Source organism: Erpetoichthys calabaricus, chromosome 10 (assembly GCF_900747795.2).
Source record: "Erpetoichthys calabaricus chromosome 10, fErpCal1.3, whole genome shotgun sequence".
In the NCBI taxonomy this organism is placed as follows: domain Eukaryota; kingdom Metazoa; phylum Chordata; class Cladistia; order Polypteriformes; family Polypteridae; genus Erpetoichthys; species Erpetoichthys calabaricus.
This window is the reverse complement of record NC_041403.2, coordinates 151,809,065-151,821,892: the sequence shown is the minus strand read 5'-3', so window position 1 is coordinate 151,821,892 and position 12,828 is coordinate 151,809,065. Positions and strand designations below refer to the sequence as shown.

The window sequence follows — 12,828 nt, the reverse complement described above, 5'->3', positions numbered from 1 at the left end:
CAATTCCGATTAACAATTAAAAGAATGCAACCATATCTTCCTCTTCAAAGGAGTGCGCATCAGGAGCAGAGATTGTCAGAGAGAGAGAGTAAAGCAAACAAATCAATAGGGCTGTTTGGCTTTTAAGTATGCGAAGCACCGCCGGACAAAGCAGTTGCAATGAAGGCAGCAGCTCACACCCCCTCCGTCAGGAGCAGAGAATGTCGGAGAGAGTGAGAGACAGATAAAAACAAACAATCAAAAATCAATATGTGCCCTTCGAGCTTTTAAGTATGCGAAGCACCGTGCAGCATGTTGTTTCAGGAAGCAGCTGCACAGAAGGGAGCAACGTGAAGGTAATCTTTCAGTATTTTTAGACGAGCGTCCATATCGTCTAGGTGTGCGAACAGCCTCCCTTCTCACACCCCCTCCGTCAGGAGCAGAGAATGTCAGAGCAAGAGAGAGAGAGAGACAAGTAAGTTGGGTAGCTTCTCAGCCATCTGCCAATAGCGTCCCTTGTATGAAATCAACTGGGCAAACCAACTGAGGAAGCATGTACCAGAAATTAAAAGACCCATTGTCTGCAGAAATCCGCGAACCAGCAAAAAATCCGCGATATATATTTAAATATGCTTACATATAAAATCCGCGATAGAGTGAAGCCGCGAAAATCGAAGCGCGATATAGCGAGGGATTACTGTATTATTTTAAACAAAATTAACTTGTTTTAGGCAAACTGTAAAAAGATGACAAATTCAGAATCGCCATGTTCCAAAAATGCTTCAAAAACATTCAGAACCTTTAGGAAAAACAGTAAGGGTCACAATACCTCATTGGTTTCCATGTAACCTTATGAGTTGTGCTGGAGGTTCTGTGGTGTTTGGGGAGCAGTAGGTGGACAGAAGCAACTAAAAGGAGGTGACATTTAGGGGGACGAGGCAGATGACCACAAGTTGTGGGCCAACACACTATAGTTTTCAATAAATAATCTGGTTAAATACTGTATAAACCAAAAAGACAATCCAACAATAAACAAAAGCAAGTCTGACAAAATCAAGAGGGAAAAAGATAATAAAAGCAAGTAGATGGGTGTAACAGAACAAGATGCAGAGGACAGAAAGATATGGAAGAAGATGATCCGCTTTGGCAACCCCTAACGGGAGCAACCGAAAGAAGAAGAAGATGAAAAAACAGCTATATTGAAATTCTGGTGCGCTTATGGTATCACATACATGTACAATTATGTGTATTGAATCATATACATACATACATACATACATACATACATACATACTGTGGCACCCGGCTGGGGTTCTTACCCAGCCGGTACGCCCAGGAAGACAGGAGGAGGGCTCATGCCTCCTCCAGACCACGAGGGGGTGACCGCCCTGGTTGTATTGGGGGCCACGGGTACAGGGCTTGGAAGCTCAACCCTGTAGGGGCCCGTGGTCACCGCCAGGGGGCGTCCCCAGGCCTGGAGGACCCTGGTCCCCAGCACTTCCGCCACACCAGGAAGTGCTGGGGGGGGAAGAAGAGAGGGGACACCCGGAGTGCTTCCGGGGAGACAGCCGGCACTTCCGCCACACTGGGGCGTGTCTGTGGGAGATTGCCGGTGCACACTTGGAGCACATCCGGGTGGAGATAAAAGGGGCCGCCTCCCTTCATTCGAGGCTGGAGTCGGGTGGCAGAAGGACGAGGTCAGAGAAGAGAGAGAAGGAGGCAGTCAGAAGAAGTGGCATAGTGTGGTTGACCTGGACTTTGGGGGAGATTGGGGTTTGTGGCACAAGAATTGTAAATAGCACTGTGTAAATAAACGTGTGGTGGTGCTTAAAAACATGTCTGCCTGTCTGTGTCCGGGGCTCGTTCCACAATATATATATACATACATACATACATAATAAGAGCAGATACATTCACAAAGAAAGATGTCCAACTGTTCATTCTTGTATTTGTATACATTGTCGGGTCTGCAGTGTCTGAAAATCCTGTGCTGAGCTCTTCACTCGCGGCTTGCTTTGTCCACAATGTACTATCCTGTGTGTTCTCCTTAAGCTGACAGCTTTGCTGCTACATATGGCACACTTTACGCATAACTGTATCATGCCTTATAAGTAAGGGCAGACATTACCATTGATGAACAGTTATCTTCAATAAAATCGAGACTAAAAGAGCAATTTAAAATTAACAGTAACTCATAAAAAGAAGAAAGCACAGAAGCTAAACAATAGCCAGAAAAGTTAACTATTACTTCAGCATAAACCTGAGGCATACTGAAGGAATACTGTATATAGAGTACTTTGGATTACCCCTGAAGGCCCTAATAAAACAAGAAGGTGATGAACATCACCAGAGCAAAACATTCTAAAAGAAGAGACAAGGGTGCAGGGTAATATAGCAATTGTTACAATCCTAACCCCATGCTCATATTAATTTTCTGTATTTCCCCTAAAGGACAATATCTCTGGTTCATTACCTTCCTTTCTATATACTGTATTTGTCCACATAAAGTGCAAGTAAACATTACTGTTCAGCCCAAATTTACAAGAAGCCATCTGTGGTTTAACATTTGCACGACAGCAACTCTGTGACATGTCACCACATACCTGTCTGTTATGATCCCATCATAGAGAGGCTCTAAAAATGGGTGCGTCCCTCAAAAAAACCACAAGCCAGGCCAGCCCTTCTGCTAGATCTTGCTCCTCAAAGCCACCATTAACAAAACATCAAGCACAAGTTCACTACTCACCTCAATCTCTGCCTCATATTCAGAGGTGTCCAGAAGAGTCACTTTAAAGGAGACTGTTTTGGGCCTCTTGGATGATTTCTGGGGTGACTTTGGGATTTTACTGGGGGTTGTCTTCTCTGAGGCATCATCTCTTTCTCCCATCTCCTTGTCCTCATGATCCTAGATAAAGGGGACGAAAAAATCAGAAAATCAACAGAACTTCTGCAAAGCCACAGACATGACAAGCCCTACTTGACTCAGTGTTGGAACTTGCAGTGGTGCCCCAATTATAGGGGCAATTTTGCAAAACTGTGTGTGGAACAGAACTCTATTGTTTTGCTCATCACTAACCATCTGCGTGAATGTTGCACTTTCTCCTTGTATCCACAAGCATTTTTGTTCTAGAGGACTTCAGTTGACTTGCACATGATATTTCTTCAGATAAGGAAAATAGAAGTTTTGAGGTAAGATTGTTACACTTACAAATTGCTATGAGCGAACCCAGCTGAATTTGCTTCTTCTCAACTATGGTGGAAACATGGAAATGGTTGGAAATGTCAGCAGCAAAAACAGGTCACTAATTAAGAAAAGGGTTAGAATGAAAACCTGCAGCCACTGCGGCCCTCCAGGACTGGAGTTGGCCACCACTGGGCTATCTGAACACATTACAATATGCAAGCTTTCGAGGCAGCTTAGGCCCCCTTTTCAGGCAACTGACCAACAGCACACTTAATCTGTCTTTATCTATTCAATGCAAAAAATAAGCCAACATACAGAAGAAGTATGTGAAAAAGTAAGTGCACCCTGCTATATTAACAAGTAGGATAATTAGGCAGAGGTGGCGCTCATCAAGTGTGCCTAATGACGTGATGATTGTTATCTTACCACTTGGGCTGATGTCTGTTTTCTGTTCTGTTTTGTAATTTTTGATTTATCATTCAGGTTCCTGTTGTGAATTAGACGTTATATAGCGCCCGACCCGGCACTGACTGACACAGAGTCACGTGTAAAAAACACAAGACTTTTATTTACTTCACCTGTGGGGCACGTCTTCCCCGTGAACCCCACAGGCAATACACAGTCCCAAAAGCCCTTAATACCAACAACACAATCCTTCCTCTGGCACCACCACTCCTCCCAGGAAACCTCGTCCTCTTCCTCCCGATTCTGGCCATCGAATGGAGGGAGACGGCCCCTTTTATCTTCACCCGGATGTGCTCCAGTTGCCTCCCAATGATCTTCTGCCGGCACTCTCTGATGTGGCGGAAGTGCCAGCCGTGCACCTGGAAGCACTCCGGGTGCCCCTGGTCTTTGTCCCCCCAGCACTTCCGGGTGTGGCAGAAGTGCTGAAGACCAGGGCTCTTCTGGCATCTGGGCACCCCCTGGCGGTGACCACGGGCTCCTATAGGGTTGAGCTTCTAAGCTCTGTTCCCATGGTCCCCAAAGCCACCAGGGCGGTCACCCCCTCGTGGTCTGGAGGAGGCGTAATCCCTCCTACGGTCCTTCCGGGCATCCCGGCTGGGTACCACCCCTAGCCGCATGCAACACTGTATACATTTTTTTTAAATCAGTTTTGTCTAACAGCATTGAGTAAATGAGAGGGGAGTCAGTGGAATGGTGAGGATGCAGGAAGTAGAGTTGGTGAAGGTGGAGGAGTTTAAATACTTGGAAGTAACAGTACATAGTAATGGGGATTGTGGGAGAAAGAGAGGTGAAACAAAGAGTGTGGGCAGGACGGACTGGCATTTGAAGAGTGTCAGGAGTGATTTGTGACAGACGGTCACCCGCAAGAGTGAAAGGAAAGGTCTACAGGACGGTAGTGAGACCAGCTATGTTATATGGGTTGGAGACGGTGGCACTGACCAGAAAGCAGGAGACAGAGCTGGAGGTGGTAGAGTTAAAGATGCTAAGATTTGCACTGGATGTGATGAGGATGGATAGGATTAGAAATGAGGACATCAGAGGGTCAGCTCAGGTTGGACGGTTTGGAGACAAAGTCAGAGAGGCGAGATTGCGTTGGTTTGGACATGAGCAGAGGAGAGATGCTGAGTATATTGGGAGAAGGATGCTAAGGATAGAGCTGCCAGGGAAGAGGAAAAGAGGAAGGCCTAACAGAAGGTTTATGGATGTGGTGAGAGACAACATGCAGGTGATGGGGGTAACAGAACAAGATGAAGAGGACAGGAAGAGATGGAAAAAGATGATCCACTGTGGCGACCCCTAACGGGAGAAGCAGAAAGAAGAAGAAGATTGTTTTACAGAATTGTTAAATTTTCCTCCATTCTGAGTGTAGCTGCATTTTTTCCAGATTCCCGGAATTGAGCAGCTACTGAGTTGGCAAGGCAGGATCCAGAATGAGTTAAATGCATAACAAAAGAAATTTCTCAGTCCGATAAAGTTCATTTGAACATTTAAACAGGAACAAATCACAAAAAGTTATTATTCACACAGAATAAAAAAGGTTTCTTCTCTGTTTCATTACAGTCTTACCTTCCTCTTGTTAAACTTCAATTACTTTCAGTACTTAAAACTTGTCTTACTTCTCAACGGCAAACCAGACTTCACTTCAGTACATTCAGTACGTTCTGTACGTCCGGGTTTGAAACAGTATGCCTTCTATGCCTTAGCCACTGCAAGGCCGATCATAAACTGAACTTGTCTGTAGTCGGAATGACAAGAAATAATTAGAATATTCCATTTTCAGTTTAGCTTGTGGGGGATATAATAGAACCTCCCATAAAGTTTTCAGTAACGTGGAGGCAAACATTTTCACATAACAAAGAAAACACTTCTATCAATTTAACGTAACCTAACTAACTCTGAGCTCTTACAAGATGTGCTCTGTGTGTGTCACACCCAAGGGGCGGGGCCACAAGGACATCTCACCTGAGGGACCGCCCTCCACCTTTATATTCTGGTTCCCCTCAAGTTGTCATTGAGAGTTGTCTGGACATTCTTATAAAGTAAGGCTTTTGTTCTGTTTTCTCGGGATTTCTTGCACTGTTTGCTTTGGATCATGAATTTGGACTTACCTGCAGTGGACTGCCTTTTAGGAAGGAAAATCATTTTTGGCGCATTTTCTTGTATTTTTCTTTTTCTGTCGGCAACCCTTCATTTTTATTCTGATTCAATGTTGTCTTGGAAGTGATTCCACTCCTTTGGGCCCTTGAGAAAGACCCTTAACCTGCATTTGCTCTGTCCTGGGCGTGACGTTTACCTGCATTCAGCCTTACAAGGAGGTCCTCAAACTTACAGGGAAAACTTGGTGTTTGGTGGCAGGACTGACACTCCAGTCACTGTAAAATACCTCACACTGTTCCGTGTGGTGCTGAGGTGTCACCCATTGCACTTGGGTCCTAATTGGGATCTTGTGGTGGCTTTTCGTGTGGTGGGTGCGTCAATGCTCTGTGTCAACGCACGCTCCCAACCTCTGTCTCTTGTCAGATACGCAGCACAACTCCCGGTCCAGACTTTGTCCTTGTCACATCTAGACTACTACAACACTCATGACTAGTGGCATGTGCAACCAGCTGAGGTGGGCACATCTCAGTCCACTTTTCAGGTCACTACATTGGCTTTTGTAACACCTTGTATCAAAGTCACATTCATGATGATAAGTATTCAGGTGGTCAGCACTTATATATATATATGGAGACACCTGTGAGGTCCTATGGTCCTTCTCAACCACTCACATCTGCACATGAATGGCATCTAGTGATGCCACCTCTGTCTGGTATCAAATCTCAGTCCAGGCTCTTTTCATGTGAAGCTCCAAGCTGGTGCAACAAGCTGCTCACCTTCATCTGAATGGCTAACGTCCTCAATGTGTTTAAGAAGTGTTTTCAAGGCTTCTTGTTTGGTGAATTTCTGTCTAATTGATACTGACTGTTAGGTTTTGTAACCTAAGGATTCTGACCAGCTTGATTTTCACTTGTAGCGATCAATTTGTAATCTTGTTATATAACACTTGTTAACTCAGAGTGGTGGCTCTGAGGCTAGGGGTCTGCACTGGCAATCGAAAGGTTGCTGGTTCGAATCCCATAAATGCCAAAAATGGACTCTGCTCTGTTGGGCCCTTGAGCAAGGCCCTTAACCTGCAATTGCTGAGCGCTTCGATTAGTGAGAAAAGTGCCATATAAATGTAAAGAATTATTATTATTAAACAGTCTCACAGACTGATGCTTACTCAATAATGTTGACCTCTTTTGTAAGTTGCTTTGGATAGATGCATCCAATAAGCAAGTAAATGTAAATCGCAGAGCTGTATCGTGACCCCCCCCCCCCCCCCTCCCCTGTAGGGCATGTTTGCATATTCTGGGGCTTTTAAAGTCTTTCTGAATTTTCAAAGCGGCTTTCCATTCTGGGATCTGCTTAGGCCAAAGCCTGCAAGTAGCAGTTGGTAGGCCGGCTGGCTTTGGTAGAGTTTCTTCAGGGCAGGCTGGTAAAGGTGTTAGCCTACTTTGTGACTCTTTTTGAAGGCCCCACACCCGTTTTGCCACGTCGGAGACTCCTCACAAGAGTGATCAGGAAGTGCTATAAAAGCAGGGACTGTGGACATTTCAGTCGGGAGCATTCAGGCTTGTGGGACCACCGTGCCAAAGACAAAACACAACCTGCAGGGATGTCAGAGAAACAATTCTAGGGTTCATCAGTCTGGTTAGTTTGATTGAGGTCAAGAATTGGAAGTCTATAGTTTTACAATCTGAAGGATTATACAGTGAAGAAGAACATTAAGAGCAATTGTAGGGTTTCCCAGGAGATGGCATCCTAGAAAATTCGCCTAAAGATCAAACTGTATGATGCTAATAGAAATTCCAATGAACCAAAAATCTTCTTTATGGAAGCTGTCAGCATAATAAATGTTATTTGAACATGGCTTTCTCATAGCTTAATTTTATTGTAACCCCGATATTCTGTATATGCTTTTAATTATCGTTTTTATCGTGGCTCTGCAATCCGTACTAACCCCTAATTTCTCTGCAGTGGTGCCCCAATTATAGGGGCAATTTTGCAAAACTTGTGTGTGAAACAGAACTCTATTGTTTTGCTCATTACTAACCATCTGCGTGAATGTTGCACTTTCTCCTTGTATCCACAAGCATTTTTGTTCAAGGAGACTTCAGTTGACTTGCACATGAAATTTCTTCAGATAAGCAAAATAGAAGTTTTCAGATAAGATTGTTACACTCACAAATTGCTATGAGCGAACCCAGCTGAATTTGCTTCTTTTCAACTATGGTGGAAACATGGAAATGGTTGGAAATGTCAGCAGCAAAAACAGGTCACTAATTAAGAAAAGGGTTAGAATGAAAACCTGCAGCCTCTGCGGCCCTCCAGGACCGGAGTTTGAGACCACTGGGCTAACTGAGCACATTACAATATGCAATCTTTCGAGGCAGCTTAGGGCCCCTTTTCAGGCAACTGACCAACAGCACACTTAATCTGCCTTTATTTATTCAATGCAAATAATAAACCAACATACAGAAGAATAATGTGAAAAAGTAAGTGCACCCTGCTATATTAACTAGTAGGATAATTAGGCGGGAGGCACGGTGGCACAGTGGAGGCGCTGCTGCCTTGCAGTTAGGAGACTCAGGTTCGCTTCCTGGGTCCTCCCTGCGTGGAGTTTGCATGTTCTCCCTGTGTCTGTGTGGGTTTCCTCTGGGTACTCTGGTTTCCTCCCACAGTCCAAAGACATGCAGGTTAGGTTCACTGGTGATTCTAAATTGTCCCTAGTGTGTGCTTGGTGTGTGTGTGTGCGCGCCCTGCGGTGGGCTGGTGTCCTGCCCGGGGTTTGTTTCCTGCCTTGCGCTCTGTGTTGGCTGGGATTGGTTCCAGCAGACACCCATGACCCTGTAGTTAGGATATAGCGGGTTGGATAATGGATGGATGGACGGATAGATAGACACAAAAAGCACAATATGATAGATAGATAGATAGATAGATAGATAGATAGATAGATAGATAGATAGATAGATAGATAGATAGATAGATAGATAGATAGATAGATAGATAGATAGATAGACAGACAGACACCTGCGGTTGGCTGGCGCCCTGCCCAGGGTTTGTTTCCTGCCTTGGATGGATGGATGGATAATTAGGCAGAGGTGGTGCTCATCAAGTGAGCCTAATTACGTGATGATTGCTATCTTACCACTTGGGCTGATGTCTGTTTTCTGTTCTGTTTTGTTATTTTTGATTTATCATTCAGGTTCCTATGTACACTTTTTTTAAATCAGTTTTGTCTAACAGCATTGAGTAAATGAGAAGGAGGTCAGTGGAATGGTGAGGATGAAAATTTAACAATTCTGTAAAACAATCTTCATCTTCTTTCGTCTGCTCCCGCTAGGGGTTGCCACAGCAGATCATCTTCATCATCAAGTTCTACGTGAAGAATGAAAACCATTAGGACTGATTGAGATCATTGATGTTCGGTAGAATGCCCGGTGGGTGCTGGGTGGTCTCGTAGCCTCAGAATCCCTGCAGATTTTGTTTTTTTTTCTCCAGCCCTCTGAAGTTATTTTTTGCTTTTCTCTGTCCTTCAGCCCATCGGACCTTACTTTATTCTTTGTTACTTAGTATTGCCTAATCTTATTTTTACATTTTTCTTATTTCTTTCTTCATCTTGTAAAGCACTTTGAGCTATATCATTTGTATGAAAGCGTGCTCTAGAAATAAATGCGGTTGTTGTTGATGTAAACAGGGTGATTAAAATGCCTGAAAAAGTAAGCTAAATGAGATCAAAATGTGAAAAATATAAAGTCTAAATAATTTCACAGCTAGCTCAGCCTTTATCATTATTTACACCATCAACAGTTTTATTCTGCTATTTTTGTATATTTTCTTCTTATTTGTTTTAGTGCTGCATCATGAATGCCATTGCTTCCCACTAGTAAGTTCTACCCATTCCATCAATCTTTAATTCATAAATCACAGAGCGCCCCGTATGTGCATCACATTATGCCCTTGGTTCTTGTAATTGACCTCAAAGTCATTTTTAGCACAGCAACTCGTGCTTAAGTGAAGAGAGCAGTGCAGTCACCTGGCATTGATTCACCTTCCCCATCCTCGCCATAAAGCGTTCTGCAACCTTGACTCCTTCCCCACTGTTGTGGTGTCTAAAAAAGAGACTGGAGCTGAATAACATTATCAGTAAAGCTCAGGAGATGAAAAAAAACGTATAAAGTTTCAAGCTGTAATGTGGTCATGGAATAAGCAGGGAAGTCTGAAGGGGAGCAAATCGGCCAAACAAAAAAAATGATAATCGAAGTTGAAGTTAAAATTAGATTTAAAAAAATCTTCCCTAAATGATTTCTAGTCAAATAGAGGCTTCCTTTTAATTTTTATCCTTTTAGGATACAGGATAAAGAGGAGATTAGACAGGCGTCCCCGTGGACTATGATGTTTGCTGATGACATTGTGATGTGTAGCGATAGTAGAGAGCAGGTTGAGGAGGCCCTGGAGAGGTGGAGATATGCTCTAGAGAGGAGAGGAATGAAGGTCAGTAGGACCACCAAGACAGAATACATGTGTGTGAATGAGAGGGAGGTCAGTGGAATGGTGAGGATGCAGGGAGTAGAGTTGGTGAAGGTGGATGAGTTTAAATACTTGGGATCAACAGTACAGAGTAATGGGGATTGTGGAAGAAAGAGAGGTGAAGAAGAGAGTGCAGGCAGGGTGGAATGGGTGGAGAAGAGTGACAGGAGTGATTTGTGACAGACGGGTATCAGCAAGAGTGAAAGGGAAGGTCTACAGGACGGTAGTGAGACCAGCTATGTTAGACGGTGGCACTGACCAGAAAGCAGGAGACAGGAGACAGAGCTGGAGGTGGCAGAGTTAAAGATGTTAAGATATGCATTGGGTGTAACGAGGATGGACAGGATTAGAAATGAGGACAGAGGGTCAGCTCAAGTTGGATGGTTAGGAGACAACTTCAGAGAGGCGAGATTGCGTTGGTTTGGACATGTGAAGAGGAGAGATGCTGGGTATAATGAGAGAAGGGTGCTAAGGATAGAGCTGCCAGGGAAGAGAAAAAGAGGAAGGCCTAAGAGAAGGTTTATGGATGTGGTGAGACACGACATGCAGGTGATGGGTGTGACAGAACAAGATGTAGAAGATAATATGATATGGATAAAGATGATCTGTTGTGGCAACCCCTAATGGGAGCAGCCGAAAGAAGAAGAAGTTGGACACAGGACACACCTCTCTCCCATCCTAAATACCAGCAGTGTGATGATCTGTCGCAATAGCCACGTGACAGGCAATATAGCAAATAAGAGTAAACAATGGGGCCGCTGTCATCAACCGTGACCAACTTCAGAAAGACAAGTAAAAAAAAATGGCATCTCGATGATGATGAAATAAAACTTTCACACTCTTAGATTAAATCTCATCCCTTCATTCTGGGCTCTTACCTGCTTTGCCCTCTTGCCATCAGTAGTCTGGCTTCCCGGTGCACTTGCTGATACCCCCTGCTGTTGCGGAGGTTCCTCTGTGGCGTTCTTCACCTCCAGCTCCTGGCCTGTCTCTGTCGTCATCACTACCCCTCAATGGCCTGCAAAAGAATGAACATTGATGCTTATTTCCATGTTTTCAATAAGCGGTTTCTTCTTTTATTTTCTTTTTGCAGCCACCCACATACACACACACACACACACACAAGTGATCTCCTCATGGCAGCAAACCTTTGGACTTCAGAGCTTTGCGAGTTTGCCATTCCAGCGATTCTTTCTGAAGAGCAAAGCTCTTTTCTGTGGACTCAGCCCCTCTTTAGACCTCACAGCAGCTCCACACACACCATTGCCTTTATTAGAAAGAGTCAACCCCCTCAACACAACAACTAGAGAAGGAACTACAAGAAACCCTGGATGAATCGAATGATGACACGCTTTCTCCAGCACTTTCTTCTAATGACCTTAGGTAGAACCTGTCAATACATTAGGAGACACAGGGCGCCATCATCTAAGGCAATGTCGGGCAACCAGTGTGCCGCGGAATTTTCTAGGGGCGCAGCGAAAACTTTTGTAAAATATTTAAAATTGCTAGTGTTTTTGAACTTTTGGTTGATTAAAAAGATAATGTTTAAAAAAAACATTTTATGTTGGAAAAACAGATAACGGTTAATCAGATTGTTGAATAAACGAATGTATTTATTTTGAATGCAAGTTGAAATTTTCGCTGTTCACCATTCATCATAATATCAACACCAGCGGTGTCAAAAACACATCTCGGGAGACTTAAAAAGTCTCGTTAGAAGATCTCGCTCACTGTACGAATAGAAGAAGGCGGAGCAAATATGTGCTGAAAAACAATCTCAACGTTCACATTAATTAAATTTAAGATTTATCCTTTGATTCCTTTATTAATAAAATGTCTTTCAAACTTGTAAAATTAACTGTTTTTATTGGCGATTGTCCATAGATTGTGTTGTCACGACTTTATTTATGGGCAGTCCCTCACGTGCGCCGCGAAATAAAATTTATGGACTTAGTGCGCCGCAACTCGAAAAAGGTTGCCTTTCGCTGATCTAAGGGGTAAAGAGACTCGGCCCTCAAACGCTGATGATTTTAAGTAGGCACTGGTAACCGTTGGACGCCATTAATGAATGTACCATGCTCCGTACACCAAGAGACATGCACTTCTTAAACTCTGCGGTATATACAGAAAGGGGCTCACACTCCTGACAATGAGGTGGTACCACACTGGGTCATTGAACTCTGATGATAGAGAGTAATTATAATAATAATAACAATACATTTTATTTATATAGCACCTTTCCCATGGTCAAGGCACTTCACAGAGTTTAAGAAAGAACGGCAGGGTATACAGTATATAGCATTGTACTAAACCAGATAAATAAATAAAGAAGAGTAAGATAGTAAATTCAGAGAAAAGCCTAACAGACAACCGAACTGATGGTCTCGCACACACACACAGGTTACATGAGCATCTTGACAGAGAAATAAACTGAGAGAAGGGTAATAAAGTCACGTAGAGCTAAAAGCCTTCCTGAACAGATGAGTTTTGGTTGTTTTTTAAACAAACAGAGTAGGCACTGTTGCCCACTGGGTATGAAACTAAACGTGCGCACACTCCATACACCAAGGTGCGCATGCTCATTAAAG

The 12,828-nt window shown here is 43.6% G+C and overlaps 1 protein-coding gene across 16 annotated transcripts in view; it reads right to left on the bottom strand.

The window, feature by feature from the left end:
- The window catches only part of LOC114659554 (band 4.1-like protein 1), a 357,357-nt gene that overhangs the window by 178,835 nt on the left and 165,694 nt on the right, over positions 1–12,828 (bottom strand). For all 16 annotated transcript variants that reach the window (XR_007935962.1, XR_007935961.1, XM_051932524.1 and 13 more), the window contains exons 2-3: positions 11,119–11,258; positions 2,726–2,884 (exon numbers count right to left, since the gene is read on the bottom strand). Coding sequence is in view for 14 of the 16 variants with exons in the window: in XM_051932524.1 (XP_051788484.1) it covers positions 2,726–2,884; positions 11,119–11,241 (282 nt within the window). In the remaining 2 variants the exon portion in view is untranslated. The remainder of the gene's footprint in view (positions 1–2,725; positions 2,885–11,118; positions 11,259–12,828) is intronic.